Raw genomic sequence first — 20,800 nt, forward strand, 5'->3', positions numbered from 1 at the left:
GTTTAGGAATAATGAACTTTTATGGTTTAGGTTACATTATTTTCATTTTATGGGGAGATTTGGATTCCGTTGTGAAATGCCATCCAGTTGTCATGGTTCTTTGGCAACTTCCTGTGTTTTTGCTAAAATGTAGCTCTTAGAGCAAGATGGCTTCACAGTTTGGCCCCAGGACATATTTTAAGAACACTCTTGCCTGGCAAGGCCACGTAATAACCACATTTAACAACTGACTAGACAAAACTGAGTATTGTTACACTGCCAGCTTACAATTCTTGGATTTCAAAAATTTTAATAATAAATACGAAGAAAAAGAATATGAACAATACTTTTTGAGTTTCAAACAAATTAGCAGTTTATTTTTTAGGACCTGTTGCTTTCCAAAAGTTACATAGTCAGTACAAAAGGTTGGCACAAAAGTAACCATGAAATATGCTCCCAGCCCACCTGTGCTTCACCATAAAGGAGAGTTTAAGATGAAATATAGCATAGATATAAATTATAGCCTAAATGATTTAGTTTTTAACTAGGAAACTCAAAGTTTTTTATATAAATTATTGAAATAGTCTACTTCTTCATATAAACTTTGATATATTTTGTTTAAATATTTAAATGCTAACAAAGGACATACGTGAATATAGAGTAGTACCCTCCCGGCCCCCATTTCTGGTTTAACGTTCTGTGGTTGCAGTTACGTGTGGTCAACCGTAGTCTGGAAGCAGAGGATCCTCCCAGTGACGTAATGTCAGAGGTGAACAGTACCCTAATGGTATGTCTGTGTCATTCCCCTCACTTCAAATCATCATGGAGGCATTTTATCAGCTCATGTCACAAAAAGAAGGGTGAGTATAGTACACTAAGATATATTTTTTTAAAGATTTATTTGAGAGGGGGAGAGTAGGGGCAGAGGGAGAGAAACTCAAGCAGACTCTGTGCTGAGCATGGAGCCTGTCATGGGGGCTCAATCCCACAACTCTGAGCCAAAATCAAGAGTTGGACGCTCAACTGACAAAGCCACCCAGGTGCCCCTACATTAAGATATTTTGATAGAGGCTACATTCATATAACTTTTATTATAGTATATTGTTATAAATATTCTATTAGTTACTGCTATTAATCTCTTACTGTGCCTAATTTAAACTGTGTGTAGGAAAAAGCATAATACATATAGGGTTTGGTACCATCTGCAATTTTCGTCATCCCCTGGCGGGGGCTGTCATTAAATGTATCCCTTGAGGCTGGGGGAGGGGGCGGGACATACTGTATGATTAGATTGCTTCCCTTGTTTTTAAATCACTTCAGATGTTTGACTGGGAAAACTTACTAGCAGCAGGTCTTTGCTTTTGGACAACTCAGCGATCACTTAGTTGTCTGTGTGTGTTTGCCAAATTCTCTACACAGACCAGAGCGGGGATGAGAACCTCTCTGGGGTTTGTCACTGGCCTGGGTGGAACATCCTGGTCCAGGGTGCTGAGCTGTGTTTTGGCTTCAAGTTTACCTGCTAATTCAAATGAAGAAGACTGTTTGCCCAGAAACATGAAACTGTACCTCAATGTCTGCCCTCAAATTAAAGGTCATCGCTATGGTTTCCAGCTATAGTTGGCTAAACGAATATTAAGAATTTTCCATAAAACCCGAATCAATCATACCCATTGCTGAAATCAGCCCATTGTTGAAATATCTGCAGCAGAAAATGATCTGTTTCTTGGTTGGCTCTTACCGCTGTGGGCTCTTTAGCTGTGGCGAGGAAAATCTGAAACATGGTCCCCTATTCCGGCCTGCTCAGACTCCTGTCAGCGACGGGGAGCGAGCGGGCCGCTGACCCGCAGGAGGCCAGCCCCCGCTGGTGCGCTCCTGGCTTCGGGCTCCTGGTCCTCCTGCTAGACCGCTGTCCTTCGGCTCCCGCAGACAGCTGCTCTGGGGCCTGACGGCTCCGGTTTAGGTCTTGCCTGCGTTCCTCTGCCCCTGGGGGTCTGCGTCATCTTCGCTTCCCTTTACTTGCCGGGCTGCTGCTCCCGTGGGGCTGCTCCCCCGCCCCAAGTTTCTGTTTACCTGCCACCTGGTATGTCCCAACTATCTGGTTGAATTTCAGTTTTGTTTCTGAAAAGCCCCAGTCTTTGCAGAATCACGTGAAGAACTGACAGCATTCTCTTATTTAGCGCCCTTTCTTGCCGTTAGGGCCTGTCTGCTAAAATGCGTCAACATCCTTCACCTTTCTTGAGTTTGAAGATTTGTTCTCAGGAAAATATGCATTTTGCCCTCCAGTTGCAAATCCTATTTCAGCAATACAGAGGAGAACAATTTCTTCCTACACAGGCTGTGGATCGCACCATTCCCCAATGTCTATAAACAGGGCCTGGTTCATAGTTCTAATTAATTAACTTTATTAACTTGGAGCTGAAAGGAGGTGGCAACTTAAGGAAATAAAAAGCAGTGGGCCTCGCCAGACTGGTTCCACATAACTGCTTTTTAACTGAAGGTAAAAGAGCAGTCATTTATTTACTGCGCATAATAAAGCAAAGTAGACGCTTAGACGGCAGAGCAGTCTACTTACAGCTTATCCACAGAATACGCTACCTACAAAAAAAGCCCCAATTTTTTGTCACTTAGTGCAAGTAGCGAGTTTATTTTCTTGACTATAGAATTAAGAGTTAACGTGATGCCCCAAAGGAGGTAAAATTGCAACATTTGCATAGGAAAACCTTCCTTGACACACTTTAGATCTTTGTTAAACTTATTGATTGTCAGATCAAAGAAACCGGATTTTCAAGTTTGTTCACAGAAAAAAAAAATCCGTTACTCGGGAAATTTCAGAATGGCAATTCTATCCCAGAGTCACAATTACCAAGGGAAAAACGCTCTCTCGGTTGAGAGTTTGGGCAGCACTACGGTATTACCCGTAGCCATCCACTTGTTACAAAAGCAGGTGCATTTTACAAAGAGTGCATACATTCCTAGCACATGATTTTTGGAAATGTGCTCAATGGCCTTAGAGTCTCCTACAGGGTCTAATTAACATGAATTCAACAATGATAACAACGAGCTTACCTGCATTTCCTCACAGATCTCTCATATTCAATTTTATGTTTTCGATGCTATGTTGTTAGCATGAAGAGCCCAATGAAAGAGAAACCTGGGCCCATATAAACAACATGCATGAGATATGTATGTATATATATCAAGAGTTGACGATGATTTGACGTACATTAATGCTGAAAACAGGATGGTAAAAATTACAGTGACTTAGAAAAATGGTATTTTCTTCAGGACACATTGCTGAACACATGGCCACCTACCTGTTTTCTAAAGCATTATGTATAATTTCACCACCAAATATAGAACACACGAATACCAGGAGACAAGAAAAGCATTAAAACCCATTACAATCTTGAATAGGCCAAGACCTCAAGTACATAGAAAAAGCACTGCAATATATTAGAAAAACAAAGCTAAATATCATAATTTAAACCATATAAAGTCACCTATATAAAACAATTCTTTTTCCAAGTGGTATAGCTTAGAGCATGGCTTTATATTTGGCTGAATCATTTTTTACCAGTTTAATTTATAAAGCTCGTAATCTTGCCAGCAGGGCTTCAACTTCGGGAACAGATTCGTTTTTAGAAACAGAGCCAAGAAGTTCCATTTCCTTTTTTCTGTTGCTTTCTACATTACAGGCTTCCTTCTTCTCAACTGCCTTGATCCTCCCCGTAGACGTATGAGTGTCTCGATTATAATTAAGCTCCTTGGCGACTGGAGTTCTCGTTGAGTTGCAATTGATATTGTAGTGTGAACGTGACCCTTCTGTCAACTGCACTTTCTGATTTTCTACAGTTAGTTAGGAAGAAAGAAACAGAAAACTTATCACTGCAATAAGCAAGGACTATGCTCATTATGAAACATTAATTTAAAATAATTATTCTCCAACAAGTCCTCTTAGATAAATTAAAATATTCAGAGAAAGGTAGATTGGAAATACACATAATTTAAGAATAAACTAAAATATAAGTAGACAACCCTTTCCTTAGCATACATGCTGATTTCCTTCCGGTCTCTGCTCAAATGTTCTACTAAGCAGAGAGGCATTCTAGGACCATCCAGCAGAAAGAGCACTGCCCCTTTCCATCACACATTTACCCCTCTTCATAGAATGCTTAACCACCAGACACATCATATACCTGTTTACTTGTCCACGGTCTCTTTACTAGGATGTAAGCTCCAAGACAGCAGGGGGCGCTGTTCTAAATACTAAATACCACTTTAACGTCAGTGCCTAAAATGGCCCTGTGGCAAAGTAGTGCTCCATATGCACTGGGTAAGGAAATCCTCTCCATACTCTAGTACCCCAAGACATGCATTAGTTGGACTAATTAATATTTTTTTTCCTAAAAAACAAAATAAAAGTTTCTACTAGGTCTTTAAAAACTCAATGATTTCCTTCAAAAGATATATTGCATTTGGCAGGCAAATTAAACCTTCCTAGCAAATTAAAATTATGTCCTAATCTGTCAAATATACACACATATATTCATAGACATGTATACATATACACACATATATTCTTTTATTGGTAAGTGATAGTGAGCCTGGAGTGGAAGGCTGCAAGGGGGGAGTTGCAATAGCTAATAACTGATGGCTCTGGCTGATTGACTTTTGCAGGGAATGCTAGATTTTTTTTTTAAATTAACTGACTGGCCTATTGCACAACCTTATGAGTTATTAGACCTCAAACTGTTAAGAAACAGACACCCTCAATATTCATGTAACCTTGAATGGGACTTGAAAATGGCTTCAACAAACTTGACATGACATTTAAAGTTTTTTGGTTATTCGCTGAGAGATGTTCCATTATCCCAATAGTAATGACTTTGGAGCACAAGCAGTCACTCATGACAGTGTGTTTTATGTGAGTGCTGAAAATTCCAACCGAAAACAGCTTGTACATTAAAAGGAGGCTGCTGAAGATATTTACTGCACTGTCATTTCCTGACCAGGGTCTTCCAGTGATGGATGAGTGTTTTACACACCTTCTTGGACAATCTCAACAAATTTTAGAAGTATGATCACCTTTTAGCTGTTGGAAGAAAATAAATACAATTTTCCTATCACCTTCTCTATCAGGTGGGCAATTGTTACTCAAAAATCAAAATCAAACAGAGCGCGGATTTTCTTAGAGCTGTTTATGCTTTATAAATGATAACATACATATTGTGTTTGCAGTAAAGAGGACAGAGGTCATAGGATTCCTGCAGTTCCCATGACTGCACAATTTTTTTTTTTTTTTAATATATATAGTATCCACCCTCCTGCCCCCAGAATGTCTGAGACTGCGTTTGTAGCTAAGTGGAAATCTTTGGTCAGCTTACTGCTCCTTTCTCCCAGACGTTCCTATCTTTTGTCATTTGATTTCTTGTGAACGACTCCATCATGATGTTATCGCCAATGAAGTTGCGGGTATTCTGCTGCCGGGCAACTCTAGCTCCAGTTGTGATGGCAAAGACGACATTAAGTTGGCTAAAATACGGGTGTATAATAAACACAAAGTATTCCCTACTTCACTACTGTAAAATGTATCAAGCCCAATTCCATATGTGGCAAAATGAAAAAAGAGTTTGGAATTTTGAGGATTGAAATCTACACTTCTGCTTGGCTTTAACAAGTTAACCTCTTGTCTCAGGTTCTAAGAATTGACGTCCAAGAGTAGTTGTGAGAATTAATGCAAACGATGTGGGTGACACCAGCTTCAAGATACTTGTTTTCCCCTTCTATGAAAGCTGCTTTTTTTTTTTTTTTAAAGATTTATTTATTTGAGCAAGAGAATGAGCAGTGGGGAGGGACAAAGAGAGAGAGAAGCAGACTTTCTGTAGAGCAAAGAGCCCGAAATGGGGCTCCATCCCAGGGCCCTGGGATCCTGACCTGAGCCGAAGGCAGACGCTTAACCGACTGAGCCACCCAGACGCCCCTCTATTAAAGTTTCTTAAGGAATGCATTTACCGCCCAAGGCGGACCTTTTCTGACTTTCTAGTGACTGTACCGGTGAGGCCAGAAATATCATTTCATTAACAGCTTGCATTTATATAACACCTTTATTTCTAAAGCTTTTGTTGCACTTTAAACATTACCACCCTCATTTTATAGATTGAGAGGTAAAAGCAAAAGGAGGTTAAGTCATCTGGTTAGACTTAGTTACTGAGTAAATCAGTGGCAGAAGCCAAATGCTGTCTCTAGAGATACTAAGGCTGTCTTAAACAAATCTGAAAAGCTTTTTGCCAAGGAAAAGTGCTAAGTAATTCAAAGCTAAGTTTCATAATAATCATATCCTGTACTATACCTCAAAATGCTTTCTGTCACATTTAATTCTCTCAGTAACTTTGTAAAGCAGACCGCAGAGCCATGTAAACTACCTCAGTACAGTATGTCCAAGGTCATACATGTGCTCCTTTTCCTTCTGGGTCTTACTGAAATTCATGACAATGAATTTCAAATATGACCTTCCTACTACTGCAATTCCCTCGTCCGTTCGTTCTTCCATTCTCCTAGACAAATATTTCACACCTTCTCCTTTCTTATCAAATGTTCAATGTGTTCTCCTTCACTGTCATTTAACTCGTTCAGAGAAACAATCAGAAGAGAACTCCCACAAGCTTCCACCTGTCCCCAATGTCTGCTTACTGCATATAGACTGCTTCCCTCCTTAGGGTCTTCTGTGCTCCCCTCTGACGCCAAAGCTTCACAGTGAGCGCCACGTACTACTGTCATTTGTCTGTTCCAGGACATCCCTCTGGCAGCTGGGTCCTTTCTCTAAGGAAGGTTTCCTTCATGTGATCACTCCCCTCAGCATACAAGTATGTTGTAATAACCCCAATCTTTAGAGAAAAAGATGTATTTGACTCCACATCCTCCATTTACTACCTCAGTTGTCGACTGCTTTTATAGCAAAACATCTCGGAAGAATTGCCCACTCTTACTGTCTCAGTTCCTCTCTTCCTATTTTTCTCTTGAACCCACTCCAATCATGCTTTTGACCCTTTACTCTTCTGAAACCGCTCTTGTCAAGGTCGCTAATAAACTGTGTGTTGCTAACAGCAAGGACTGTATATCCACTTGGATATTTTAGTCCTCCTTTCCTCAACCTATGCCAGATCCAAGGATGAAATGCCTGGCAGAGCCCGGGCTGTTCTTTAACTGTTTGCTCTCTGAACTCCTTTGGAGGCTTAGGTGGATAAGCACCGGGTGCAGCAAAGCTGGCAAGAGCATTTCCACTCTTTTAAGGAAACCCCAAATATTATTTCGCTCCTACAACACGCCCACAGATAGAGAACCACCAAGCTGGCATTTAGCTCTTCTGTGTTTCAGGTGGAGAACCTTTTATGAGAAGCGACAGTCAAGATGACACACAACGGAAAGTGGCCATTCCTGAAACCACCAAAGAAATAAAAAAGTAAGTCCACCAGGTCTTCTTGAAGACTCAGCTTAGAGCTCTTAGATAACAACTCTTCACTGCAGCCCTCACATTTCTCGCTCCGCACCGCAGTAGTCTCCAGGCGGGGGCTGTTGCAGTCTCTCTCTTTGCTTTGTTCCCAGTCACGGGAACTGCGGAACTGAGAACAACTCATCTGAAATTGCAAGGCTGATAAAGCTGAGGGAGGAGTCTCCATCCCACTGCCACTAGCCACGACGTTTACAGGTAGAAGGGAGTGCCCAAGTGGGACGTTCACTTTTATTATAATGTTGGTTCAAAGCCGGGTGGCTTTTGCCATTACTATTATTTTAAACATCGGCTATTGGTGGCTTCATTGGGGCTGAACTATAGATACAAATTCCACACAAAAACATGCACTTGGTTTCTAAATGGCTCACTTCAAACACCGAGGGTTGGCACAACGCTGTAAGTTGGAGAGAACTCTCAATAGTGCTCAGAGGCATAAAAAGTAATTTGAAGTCGGCGGGCTCATTGCCTTTTCCCAAGAAATTAGACCATTCCAAATATAAGATGACACACTTGGACTCTTTCAATGAAAGATAAGACTGGGGTATCAAAAAAAAAATTCTCTATATGCCATCGATTCTAATCCCCCAGTATACATTTTTAAATGGAAACTAAAGGCAAAGCAGAACGGTTGCTTAACTCTCCAAAGAGAGGAGGTTTGTGCTATTATTTTATGAATCAAATCCAGGGCTTTACAAGATGTTACAATTGATGTCTGTGAAGGGAAGTATGATATATCTAGGACTACGGCCAATACCCAGGGCCATTGGTGATTATGGTACAGATGGCAAGGACCAGCTGCTGTTCTTAGTAGTAGGTCAGTAAGGGAATCTAATCCACACATCTTATTTCTACATTTCTGTGGACATAAACTGTGAGAATACATGCTATTTTCTTTTAAGGGAAAAAAAAAACCCCACCCTCCCTTATTTCAATGTAATTCCTCATATGATTCTCATTCTAAGAATTTATTCTGGAGTCCCACCACGGCTTTTTTTCCCCCTAAAACTGAATGAAAAGTTGAAACCTGTTGAAAAGTTGAATGGCTCTTAGATACAGAGAACCCCCTGGACTTGAATAAAAGCCTTACATGGATTTAGGGCCGGATCCCACATGACCTTTGGCAGAGTATAGATGTGGATGACAAAGCTAAACAAACCTGAAACAAGAAACACCCACCCTCTTGAGCTCATTTTCCCCTTGTTTCCCCCCCGAAGAACACAGAAAAACAGGAAACTAGGGAAGTTTCTGACAAGAGAGTAAACATAAATATATGCCACTGGACCTCCACATGGGGAAATCTTTCAGCCACCAGTTGTTATCCTTCGTAAGCTGAGGCAAGGCTGAGGCCCTGGCTGATGGCCCTTGGGGAAAACCCTCTCAGCTGCAGGAAATATCAGTTATGGTTTAGAAAGAGGTATTATTCCCTTTAAGTCAGTATTGATCCTCCATCACATTGTGGTTCTAATGGGCACTGGCTTCTTAGAAGTGCCAACTCTCAGATGAAATATAAAATTGAGCTCCTGCCTTTTGTGGTCACTGGTGAGCCTGTGGCAGCTTTGACAGAAGGAAGAATACAAAACTCTGGTGTCCTAAATTGACTGCCTCTGTTCGGTCTTCCAGAAGTTCGGTCTCTCTTCCTCGTTCTTTACCTTTTGCTCTTAACTATTACTTTGACCTACTAAGTAGCTCTTTGTTTCACCCCAGAAATGCCTTTACTTTGGTGAGAGAAAAAAATAACCCATAAATATAATTTTTAAAGCACTACTGGGTGTACATGATAGTAAAGTGTGTGACAAATATATGTTTTTAATCTATGCAATAACTGAAGTTAGTACGGCCGCCAGCAGCCCATTTCCCTGTGGTTTTCCTTACTGTTGATTTACTGATGCTATAAATAATTGTCTTCCCTTAGTTTCATTTCACTGTTCATTTTACCTTTTGTATTGAAAATGTGTAAAAATGACAAAAAGAGCAAAAGGGCACTTTGTATACTATCAAAATCTCTTGGGAGTAGCAAGAGACTTCCTGAAACCCATTACATAAAAACAAACAACAACAAAACAATTACTCCCCCAATTCAAAAAAGACAAAGAGAATGATAAAGGATATCTCTGAATAGAGGAGATAATTGACACTTGTTAAAGAAACCTGTACAAAATGGTCACTTGTGCTGAGCCCCATGTCACCAAGCCAAGACTTTATTACCTAACCTAACTACAGTTTCAGCCTCACCCAGGAATGTAACTAAAGGCTACCAATCAATCCGGAATTACCTGGCCAGTACTAGTAAGGTCATCTGCCTAATAAACCCTTTCTGTCTCCTTTCAAAGGAAGGTGACTTTGTCTGTCTATAAAAGTCTTCCATTTCTTACAGCTCCTTGGAGCTCCTCACTATGTGCTAGATGGGATGCTGCCCGATTCATAAATTTCTGAATAAAGCCAGCTTGATCTTCCCATTTACTCAGTTGAATTTTGTTTTCTAATAGATTTGGTGGCGGCAATGGGATCTGAAGTGAGCTTTTGGGAGCTTTGGAAACAACTGGAAACAGAGGAGTGGTACCCATGAATGTTTTTTTTCTTGCCATTTCTGAGGGCTGTAAGTTCTTCTTGATTCTGACTTCAGCTTTTGCATTGAGCTTCTAATCTAACTGGCTTTCTAGGCAGTTCAAAATTGGGAGCAGCTGGTAGTTCAGGCCGCAATTCTTGTTTAATTGGCCCTTGATTCGGTCCCCAAATCCACATGGGAACTGTTAGTGGGAGTTTGCAGTTCCCCAGTTATGTGGAGCTCCCAGGCCCCATTTGTTGAGGTCTGCTGCTTTAGTGTTTCCTCCAGGCCAAGGTTCCATGGTGGGAAATGGTAGTGGGCCATCCAGGGCCTTTTCCTGTCTGGGCTGCAGCAACATCTTCTGGTTACTGCTGGTGTATTAGGGTGCACAGGTTTGTCTGTCTTGTTTTGTGTAGATAAAGGCTATTGCTAAAGGAATCTGGGAAGCAGATGCAAAATTGGCAGGCAAAGGCTTAGCTGTTACAGATTTTGCCACCTACCCCATGTTAGGATAAGTTAAGTTGGTCACGGGACAGGTCAGATTGACCCTCGTCACAGGCCAACCTCAAATTCTGTGCAGTGAGGTATACGGCAAACACCACAGAACCCTCAAACCAAGAGGCATATCCCTTTTAAGTTTGACTCCAAGAGATCCAAAGGCTTAGCTTTAAAAAAAAAAAAAAAAAATCCTTAAATTCTAAAAAGTTGAGTGTACCACCTTCCAGCGTACCTGTTTATTTCATGTCTAAGAACTATGGTTACAGAACGTATAAGTATCTACTTATAAAATCTTACTGAAGACAACCAAGATTGTTCATTTAAGACGTGAACTCAAAAGCAAGAGTTTCTGAATTAAACAGAATGGGGTACCTTCTAAAAGCTTTAAGATTCCTGGGGCACCTGGGTGGCTCAGTCGTTAAGCGTCTGCCTTTGGTTCAGGGCGTGATCCTGGCATTCTGGTATTGAGCCCCACATCAGGCTCTGCTGGGAGCCTGCTTCTTCCTCTCTCACTCCCCCTACCTGTGTTCCCTCTCTCGCTGGCTGTCTCTCTCTCTCTCAAATAAATAAATAAAATCTAAAAAAAAAAAAAAAAAAGCTTTAAGATTCCAAATTGTAGCAAAAGGCTCATGAAAAATTAATTAAAGACCCAAGAGGTACCTAAAACAAAGGATGATAAAACTGACAAGGACCCCTACTGTTCTCCTCTACCTTCTGTTACCTGAGTACTCACATTCTCTCTCTGTCTGAACTGCCTCTCCACTCTGAAGAGACTATTAAAGTTATTGTAAAGTTGTAAAGTTACCTTTACAATAAAACCACCAAAAGTTATGGGTGATCCTTCTCCGGTATCTCTCATTCCTTGATCAAAAATGGAAATAAGGGCCACAATTATGGAAATTTCCTAAAGGGCGGATCCCCAAGAGTGTTCTGAAGAATTTAGTCATTATTGGGCCTTATCATTTTGTACAAATGATGGTGGGACCTGCTGAAGCCCAAGAATGAATGTGGGAAGCAAAATGGCAAAATACCCAGGATGATTTTTGAGATGCTTGATTTTCAACATGGTCCCCTCATGGACCAATAAAAGCTCACAAAATAGCAACTAATCTTTTACAAGCCATTCCTAGGTTCTTCCCTGCCTGCAGGGATTGTTTTTCAAACACACACACAAAAGATAAATCTATCTTCCTACAGCATTCCAGGTTCCATGCGATAAACATCACCCAGCCTGCTCCTGCATTATCTCCTGAGTGGACTGAAAAAAGGCAGAGCGCAGAATGGGAGATCACCTGTGTGTCTGAACTTGCATCCACAGCTGAACACTGTGTAAGGTCTTTGGAACGCAACCACAAACAAAAGTCTACCAAGTGAGTGACCTTACAGCTACAACAGATCCAAGGTCATGTACCTGAGATAAACCCTGGCTGCCCACATCACACCCTCTAGGCATCCACCATTAGAATGATGGCCCAAGGGTTAATGTTTCATTTGTAATCAACTGGGACACTGGAAAAAGAAGTGTACTCAAAGGTCCTATGCAATTCTTAGCCTAAGCTCCAGTGAAGTAGCAATTTGGTCAGAAGCTGATCATAGGAGTCTGATGGGAATATTTTTAAGGCTTTCTCCCCTTAGCTAAAATAGAACTATGTAACTAGAAGACAAGAAAAACTTTCCAGCACCTTCATAAAAGGATTTATGAGTGTATCAGCCAGCGAGGTCATTTAAGTTGCAACCCAACTCCTTTAGGAATTAAAAGCAACTGTCCTTATCTTATAAATCTTTACAAAACCGGAGAAGTAGCTCCAGAAACAATGTAAAGCCCGCCTGTTCTTTTGCCCAATCACCAGACCTCTATTTATCTTGAAAGGCTTGTAAATCTTGTAAAAATTTTGGCCTTAAGAAACAAGCCAGGCACAGAGGAACTTGCATTCTTTCCCTGTGCCTTTGAGATGTAAATGTTCTACTTGATCCCTCCAGGAATTCTTACCCAGGTCATCTCTTTCAAATACTAATGTCAGGAATAAGACGGGCTACAGATGGTGGATGTAGGAGACCCTGAACTCCCCTCCTCCATAAGCACACCAAGTCGACACCTCTTTATGGAACCAGTCCTCCTGAAGAACTGAGGGCTGACTGAAGAGCTACAAAACCGAAGAGCCCAGATAGAGAATGAAAGAGGGATGGAGCAAAGGGACCTGTGCAGGTTCATCTGCTCTGGGGCACAGAAGAAAAAAAAAAAACCCCACAGTTTAAAAAGGCAACTAGATCATAAAGGAACCAGCCCTAGAGCCCTGCCAGATGGCAGCAGAGCTGCTGGAACTCTCTCCAGGTCAGAGGGGCCGGTAAGTGCCACTGTTTGTGCTCCTCCTCCACCTCGATAGTGCAGAGGAGAGCAGGGTCAGGCTCAATAACCAGACTGCCACCTTAGGGAGTCCTGGACACCTAGCCCGTACCAGCCCCGGATGGCATGATATAAAGGATCTAACCCTAGAACTTGGCCAAACAGCAGGAGAGCTCTCCAGGACAAATGGGCTGTGAAGTGGTACGGTCTTCATTTCCCCTCCACCTTGATACTGGAGAGGAGCAGGATTCAGGCACCCTAGCCACCCTACCACCTCAGTGAATCCTGGGTCCCACAGCCCACACTAGCCCCAGCCATCCCACCAAAGCAACTCAATACGAAACACACTGGGAAACCCCTAATCGGTGCTCACTACAGCTTCAGCCCTCTCACCAAGATGACACAGGCACAAAATACCCTGAAATACTCCAGGCCCATACTCCAGTTCCCAGACAACTTGCCTGGGCACCTTCCGTACAGAGCGCCTTAGGAGGTCCTGGCCTGTGCACTCCTGGGCTCCAGCTGCCACCTGGCAAGAATGCACCCCTTAGCCCTCACATGCTTCAACCTCAGCCACCCTACAAGGGTGCACCCTATAGAGGGCCCTGGGATACCCTGTTTGTAACCACTTCAGCTTCAGCTTTCCATGCTAGGGCACCCTCCATGGAGAGAGCCCTGAGACTGGACTGGCATGCTCACTTCGGTTATGGTCATCCTATCAGGGCAGCCCTAGCACAGAGGGCCCCAGGAATGCCAGCCCATGACAGCCCAAGCTCCAGCCAGCCAAAGTCACCAGATAAACACAGTCTACACAGGGATGACCACACACAAGATCATTTTTCAAGTTTAGAAGTAGGTGTTCTGCTTAATTCATAGAAATAAACACAAAGTCAAGCAAAATGAGGAGATGGAGGCATATGCTCAAAAAAAAAAAAAAAAAAAGGACCAAGACAAAATGTAAGAAAATGTAAATAAAATGAAAATAATCTACCTGATAATCTTTATGATTATTCTTTGAATTCTTTATCACTAGACTTGAGGAATGAATTCAGAGAAAACGTCAACAAAGTGGTGGAATTCATAAAGAACCAGTCAGATGGAGCATATGATAAATACAAATGAAGGAATCAACAGTGGATTGGAGGTTGTGGAAGAACAGATCAGCAATCCTCAAGACAGAGTAATGGAAAATACCCAAGCTAAAGAGCAAAAACAAAAAAAAATTTTTTTAAATAAGGATTTTAAAAAGGATAGGTTAAGGGATCTCTCAGACAAATGCATTAGAGAGGGTCCTAGGAGGTGAAGAGAAAAAGGGGAGAAAACTTATTTGCAGAAATAATAGCTGAAAAGTTCCCTAGCATAGGGAAGGAAACAGACATCCATGTTCAGGAATCAAAGAGAGTTCCAAACCAGATGATCCCAGGGAAGTCCACCCTACAACACATAATTAAAATGTCAAAGCTTAAAGATTGAGAATTTTAAAAGAAGCAACTAGTTATGTACAAAACAATCAGCTGATTTTTCAGCAGAAATTCTGCAGGCCAGAAGCAAGTGGAATAATATATACCACACGCTGAAAGGAAAAAATCTACACCAAGAATATGGTGTGGCACAGTTATCATTCAGAATTGAAGGAGAGATAAAGAGTTTCCCGGACAAATGTTAAAGGAGGCAATTAACACAAAAGTGGCCTTACAAAAAATGTTAAAAGGGCTTCTTTAAATGTAAACCAAGGTCATAATTAGAAGAAAAAACATTTCATGAGTAAAAGCAAATATACAGAAAAGGTAGTAGAGCAGCTACTTATAAAGCTAGCATAAAGATTCAAAGACAAAGGCAATAAAACCAATTATATGTAAACAATTAGTAAAAGGAACTTGCAGAATAAAAAGACCTAAAACATTACAACATATACGTAAAACATGGAGGCAGGGAGTAAAAATGAAGTCCTTATAGAATGTGTTCAAACTTAAGTGACCATCAACTTAATGTAGACTGCTATACACTTAGGATGTTACATATGAACCTTATGGTAACCATAAATCAAAAATCTGTAATATACACAAAAAATAAAAAGGAATCTAAGCATAATATTACAGAAAGTCATCAACCACAAGGAAAGAGTAAGAAAAAAAGTACAAAACAACCAGAAAATAATTAACAAAATGGCAATAAGTACATACATACCAAATTACTTGTAAATGGTCTAAATGTTCCAATAAAAATATATAGCATGGTGGAGTGGAAAAAAAAGACCCATTTACGTACTGTCTACAAAAGACTCACTTCAGGCCTGAAGACATATTTAGACTGAAAATGAGGGGATGAAAAAAGATATTTCATGCAAATGGATGCAAGGGGGAAAAATAAGCTAGGGTAGTAATACTTATATCAGAAAAAATAAACTTTAAAACACTGCGATAAAGAGATCCATCCAACAAGAGGATATAACAATTGCTTAACTATGTATGCATCCAACATTGGAGCATCTACATAATATAAAGAAAATATTAATAGACATAAAGGGAGAAATTGATGGTAGTATAATAATATCAGGACACTTTAACACCCCACTTACATCAATGGATAGATTATCCAGGGAGAAAGTCAATGCACATGGAACATTCTCCAGGATCACAAGTTAGGCACAAATCAAGTCTCAATAAATTCAAAAAGACTGAAATCCTATTAAGGATCTTTTCTAACCATGGTGGTATGAAACTAGTAATCAATTAGAAGAAAATAAACTGGGGAAAAAAATGGCAGGCTAAACAATATACTACTCAACTACCTAAGAGTCAACAAAGAAATCAAAGAGGAAATAAAAATACATGGGCACCAATAAAAATGAAAACAGAATGCTTCAAAATCTTTAAGACACAGCAAAAATGGTTCTAGGAGGGAAATATATATATAGGCCTACCTTAAGAAGTAAGAAAAAGCTCAAATAAAAAAAATCTAACCTTGCATCTAAAGGAACCAGAAAAAGAATAAACAATGCAGAAAAAGCCTTTAACAACATTCAACATCTGTTCGTGATAAAAACTTTCAACAAAGTGGGCTTAGAGTGAACATACCTTAACATAATAAAGACCACATATGATAAATACACAGCTAACATCATACTCAATGGTGAGAAACAGACCTTTTCTTCTAAGATCAAGAATGAGATAGGATGTCCACTCTTACCACTTTTTCTGGTGGAAATAAAAGCCCTAGCCACAGAAATCAGACAAGAAAAAGAAATAAAAGGATCTAAATTTGTAGGAAAAAGTAAAATTGTTTCTATTTGTAGATGACATGATACTATACATAGAAAACTCTAAAGACTCCAACCAAAATCTATTAGGATAAATCCAGTAAGGTTGCAGAATACAAACAATATACAGAAATCTGTTGTTTCTATACACTAATAATAAAGTAGCAGAAAGAGGAATTAAGAAAACAATTCCACTTACAATTGCACCAAAAATAAAATACATAGGAATAAACTTAACCAAGGAGGTGAAAGGCCTATACTCTGAATATTATAAAACACTGATGAAAGAAATTGAAGATGGGGCTCTTGGGTGGCTCAGCTGGTTAAATGTCCAACTCTTGGTTTGGCTTAGGTCGTGATCTCAGAGTCCTGAGATCGAGCCCAGTGTTGGGCTTCCTGCTCGGTGAGGAGTCTGCTTCCTCCTCAACTCCTCCCCTGCTCATGCACACTCTCTCTCACTCTCTCTCTCTCTCTAAAAAAAAAAAAAAAAAAAAGATTTATTTATTTTAAAGAAAGAAATTGAAGATGACACAAATGGGAAGACATACCATGCTCATGGATTGGAAGAATTGTTAAAATGTCCATACTTCTTAATGCAATCTACATATTCAGTGAAATCCCTATCAAAATGCCAATAGCATTTTTCACAGAACTAGAGCAAATCATCCTAAAATTTGTATAGCTCCACCAAAGACCCCAGATAGTTAAAGCAATCTTAAGAACAAAGCTGGAGGTATCACAATCCTAGATTTCAAGATATACTACAAAGCTATAATAATCAAAATAGTATGACACTGTCACGAAATAGGCACACAGATCAATGGAACAGAATAGACAGCCCAGAAATAAACCCAAGCATATACGGTTAAGTTAATCCATGACAAAAGAGGCAAGAATACATGGTGGGGAAAAGACAGTCACTTGTTGAGGAAACTGAAAAGCTACATGCAAAAGAATGAAACTGGACTATTTTCTTACATCGTACACAAAAATAAACTAAGGATAAATTAAAGACCTAAATGTAAGACCTGAAATCATAACACTTCCAGAAAAAAACATGGGCAATAATCCCTTAGACATCAGCCTTAGCAACATTTATCTAAATATGTTTCCTCAGGCAATGAAACAAAAGCAAACATAAACTACTGGGACTAAACCAAAATAAAAAGCTTTTGTACAGCAAAGGAAACCATCAACAAAATGGTAAGGCAACGTACTGAATGGGTGAAGATACTTGTGAATGATATATCCAATAAGAGGTTAACATCCAAAATATATAGAACTTAAACAACTCAACACCAAAAAAACCCTCCCCAAAAACAAAAAAAACCCCAAATAATCTGATTAAAACATTGGTAGAGAATCTGAATAGACACTTTTCAAAAGAAAATATACAGATGGCCAACATCACTAATTATCAGGGAAATGCAAATCAAAACCACACTGAGATACCACTTGATACCAAAAACAAGAAATAATAAGTATTGGCAAGGATGTACATAGTTGGTGAGAATATAAATTGGTATAGCCACTGTGGAAAACAATATGGAGTTTCTTCAAAAAATAAAAAATAGAAATACCATACAATCCAGTAATTTCACTATGGGGTATTTAGCCAAAGAAAACAAAAATACTAATTCAAAAAGATCTATGCATCCCAAGTTTATTGCAGCATTATATGCAATAACCAAGATATGGAAGCAACCTAGGTGCCCACCGATAGAATAAAGAAGATGTGGTGTATATGGGCAATAGAATATTACTCAGCCATAAAAGAAAGAGAGAGATCTTGACATTTGAAACAACACAGATGGACCTGGAGGGTATTATGCTAAGTGAAATGAGAGAAAAATATCATGATTTTACTAATATGTAGAATCTAGACAAAAAATGAATGAACAAAAAAAGCATTAACAGACCCATCAATACAGAGAACAAAGAGTAGCCAGAGGGGATGGGGTAGGGAGATGGGCAAAATGAGTTAAGGGAAGTTGAAGGTACAGGCTTCCAGTTACAGAATGAATAGGTCACAAGGATAAAAGGCACAGCATAGGGCATATATAGTTAATGATATTAGAATAGTGTTGTATGGTGACAGGTGGTAGGTAACTTATGATGAGCACAGCAAAACCTAAGAGTTGTCAAATCACAGTTGAACAGCTGAAACTAATGTCAGACTGTAGGTCAACTATTCTTCAATAAAAATAAAATACCAACTTCAAGGAGGAAATTACCAGAAAAATCAAAAACAAAAGGAGACAGGGTTATTTTAAAACTTAAGCAAATGAAAAACCTTGCACCTTTCACACAAATATTATTAAAAGGCTTTTGCCATCTAAGCAGGTGACCTCAAATTATTCTATCTGCCAGAAATGCAATTTGGATTCAACATCTTTTGTAATTAGTGATTATAAATGGAAGATACATGGTCTCTCTGTCTGTCTTTATGTTCGTTTCTCCATATATGTGCTGTAGAGATGTGGTATTGTCTCCCTCTGGATGGTGTTTCTACAAATAATTTGTAAAAGAGCTCTATGGAATTGGCTTGAAGAGAATTAAGCATTTATATGCATTAAGGACTCCTAAAACTCTCAGAAATACAACAGAAACTAACCCAAATCCTTTCTTAATTTAGTATTTTTTATTTATTTGAGAGAGAGAGCAAGAGAGCTCACCCAGGGGAGGGGCAGAGGGAGAGAGAGGAGCAGATTCCCCCCTGGGCAGGGAGCCCGATGTGGGGCTCGATCCCAGGACTCCGGGATCATGACCTGAGCTGAAGGCAGACGCTTAACTCACTGAGCCACCCAGGCACCCTAACTCAAATGCTTTTTAAGTTCATGTGATCTGAGATAATCTCTGGTAAACAGAAGCTAGTTGAAATTTGTTGGATTGATTAAAATAGATACATCTTCAGAATTATAAGCATTAAAATTAATATAGACATATATAACTTTATTCCGCTTGAGTTTATTAGTCAAACTGGGTCATGTTATCTCTGTTACAAAATTTGTCAGCAAGAAAGAGCAAGAGATGACGGTTGAGTTTGTCTCATGAAGTTTTTGTGGGTAATTTAAACGTAATTATTGAGAACAGTGAATTATAAATAGATGCAAGAGGAGGGAAAAAGGTTTTAGGTCAACTTTTTAAATAGTGTCCCCAAATCTTTTTGGTAGCCTGAAACCTTAAAGTTTTGCTAATTTAAATGGTGGCTAGGCATTAAATATCGACATCACTTCCAAAGAAGATTAAATGCTGAAACAATTACTGAAAGCAGGTTTACCTGCTTTTGGCTTCCTTTTGCAGAGGAACTAAAGATATTTGGGTATATTAGTAAATATGTTTTGTGCCACACTGAAGAAATCATATGTTTCTGCAAATTAAAAAAAAATTATAATTTCTCAAGCCACAGAATGCTCATATAAAAGATATTCACAATTGCTTACCTCTTTATTTTCACTAAAAATTACAGTTTTTAGTGTTAAAAATACCAATATATGTAATTAAAGCTGCTAGAAATAATAAGGGAAACATCTCCATATGTAGGAAAAGTAGGATGTTTGTTTTCAGTAAAAGAAGGTCTGAAAAATGGAGATGTATTTTTGTTAAGGAAAAAGTAATTTTGTCCTAAAGTGAGACTGCTTATTTCAGAATGGGAAAGAGTAAAAAAAAATTGGATAAAATTGTAGAAGGTTTGAATCTTGGGAAAAAGGAATTTTGGGAAAGGAATTTTATGGTAGTCAAGCTGGCTAAGATTTGAATAAGTTAATTTAAATTAAGAAAAGATAAGTCTTAGTATTAAAAGCACACTGGTGCAAAATTACAATTGGCTTTTTCTCTGTTAAAAGGACAAAGGTTTTCTGGATTTTGGGTCTGCTTTTGGTAACAGATTGTGAAAGTTTCTTTACCTCTTAATCTGCACTGGAAGCAAAGACTTTGTATCTTAAGAAAACAATTTACTGTGCTTCATGTTAAACTTTATCTTTGGGTCTTTGATTACTTAAGAAAAACTGAGTCTTCTATAATTCCTTAAGTCTTCTAAGTTCCTATGTCCTGCTACAATATTATAATTCCACTTATCATTTTAAAATGTGTGTCACAGAAATAACCAAATTTCCTTGTCAATTTCATTATAATCAACTTTCATCACATCTTTAACAATGGGAATTTTAAAAGTATTTTGTCATTTGCAGACAGTTATTGTTTTACTCAGATGCTTTTGCAAAAGTGTTCCTGCAAAAGTGCATCATCTTCAAGGAGATTCATATAAAGCATTTTGACAAGTACAGGTTTTTGATACCTTTAAGATCATAAAAATTGAGCTGGGTAAGAATTTCCAGAACTAAGAGAAAAGCCAGATTCAAGCAGAACAAGTAATTAATACACAGGACTGAAAGAACTAAGGAAGATGATTTTAATTCTTAATGATGTTTTGTTTGAAATATTGCTGGTTCTTTAATGTTTTGCTTTTCAAATTTAAGGAAATCTTTTCTTAAGTGACCTATGACTTACAGCAATTTATTTAAGCATACCTTTTAAAAAATATTTTATTTGAGAGAGAGAGAGAGAGAAAGAGAGAGGGGGTGCCCCCCCCCCCCACCAGCTGGCCAGTGCAGGGTGGGAGGGTAGAAGGGGAGAGAGAGAGAGACTCTCTCAGGCCAACTCTGC

The 20,800-nt window shown here is 39.2% G+C and overlaps 1 protein-coding gene across 2 annotated transcripts in view; it reads right to left on the reverse strand.

The window, feature by feature from the left end:
• Positions 1-318: 318 nt before the first annotated feature.
• DIAPH3 (diaphanous related formin 3) overlaps positions 319-20,800 on the reverse strand; it is a 475,864-nt gene continuing 455,382 nt past the window's right edge. For both annotated transcript variants that reach the window (XM_040623366.1, XM_040623355.1), the window contains one exon: positions 319-3,825. In XM_040623366.1, coding sequence (XP_040479300.1) covers positions 3,563-3,825 — 263 coding nt within the window. In that variant the 3' untranslated portion in view covers positions 319-3,562. The remainder of the gene's footprint in view (positions 3,826-20,800) is intronic.

The sequence above is a fragment of the Ursus maritimus genome, unplaced genomic scaffold (genome assembly GCF_017311325.1).
Source record: "Ursus maritimus isolate PB19 unplaced genomic scaffold, ASM1731132v1 scaffold_10, whole genome shotgun sequence".
NCBI classification, from domain to species: Eukaryota; Metazoa; Chordata; class Mammalia; order Carnivora; family Ursidae; genus Ursus; species Ursus maritimus.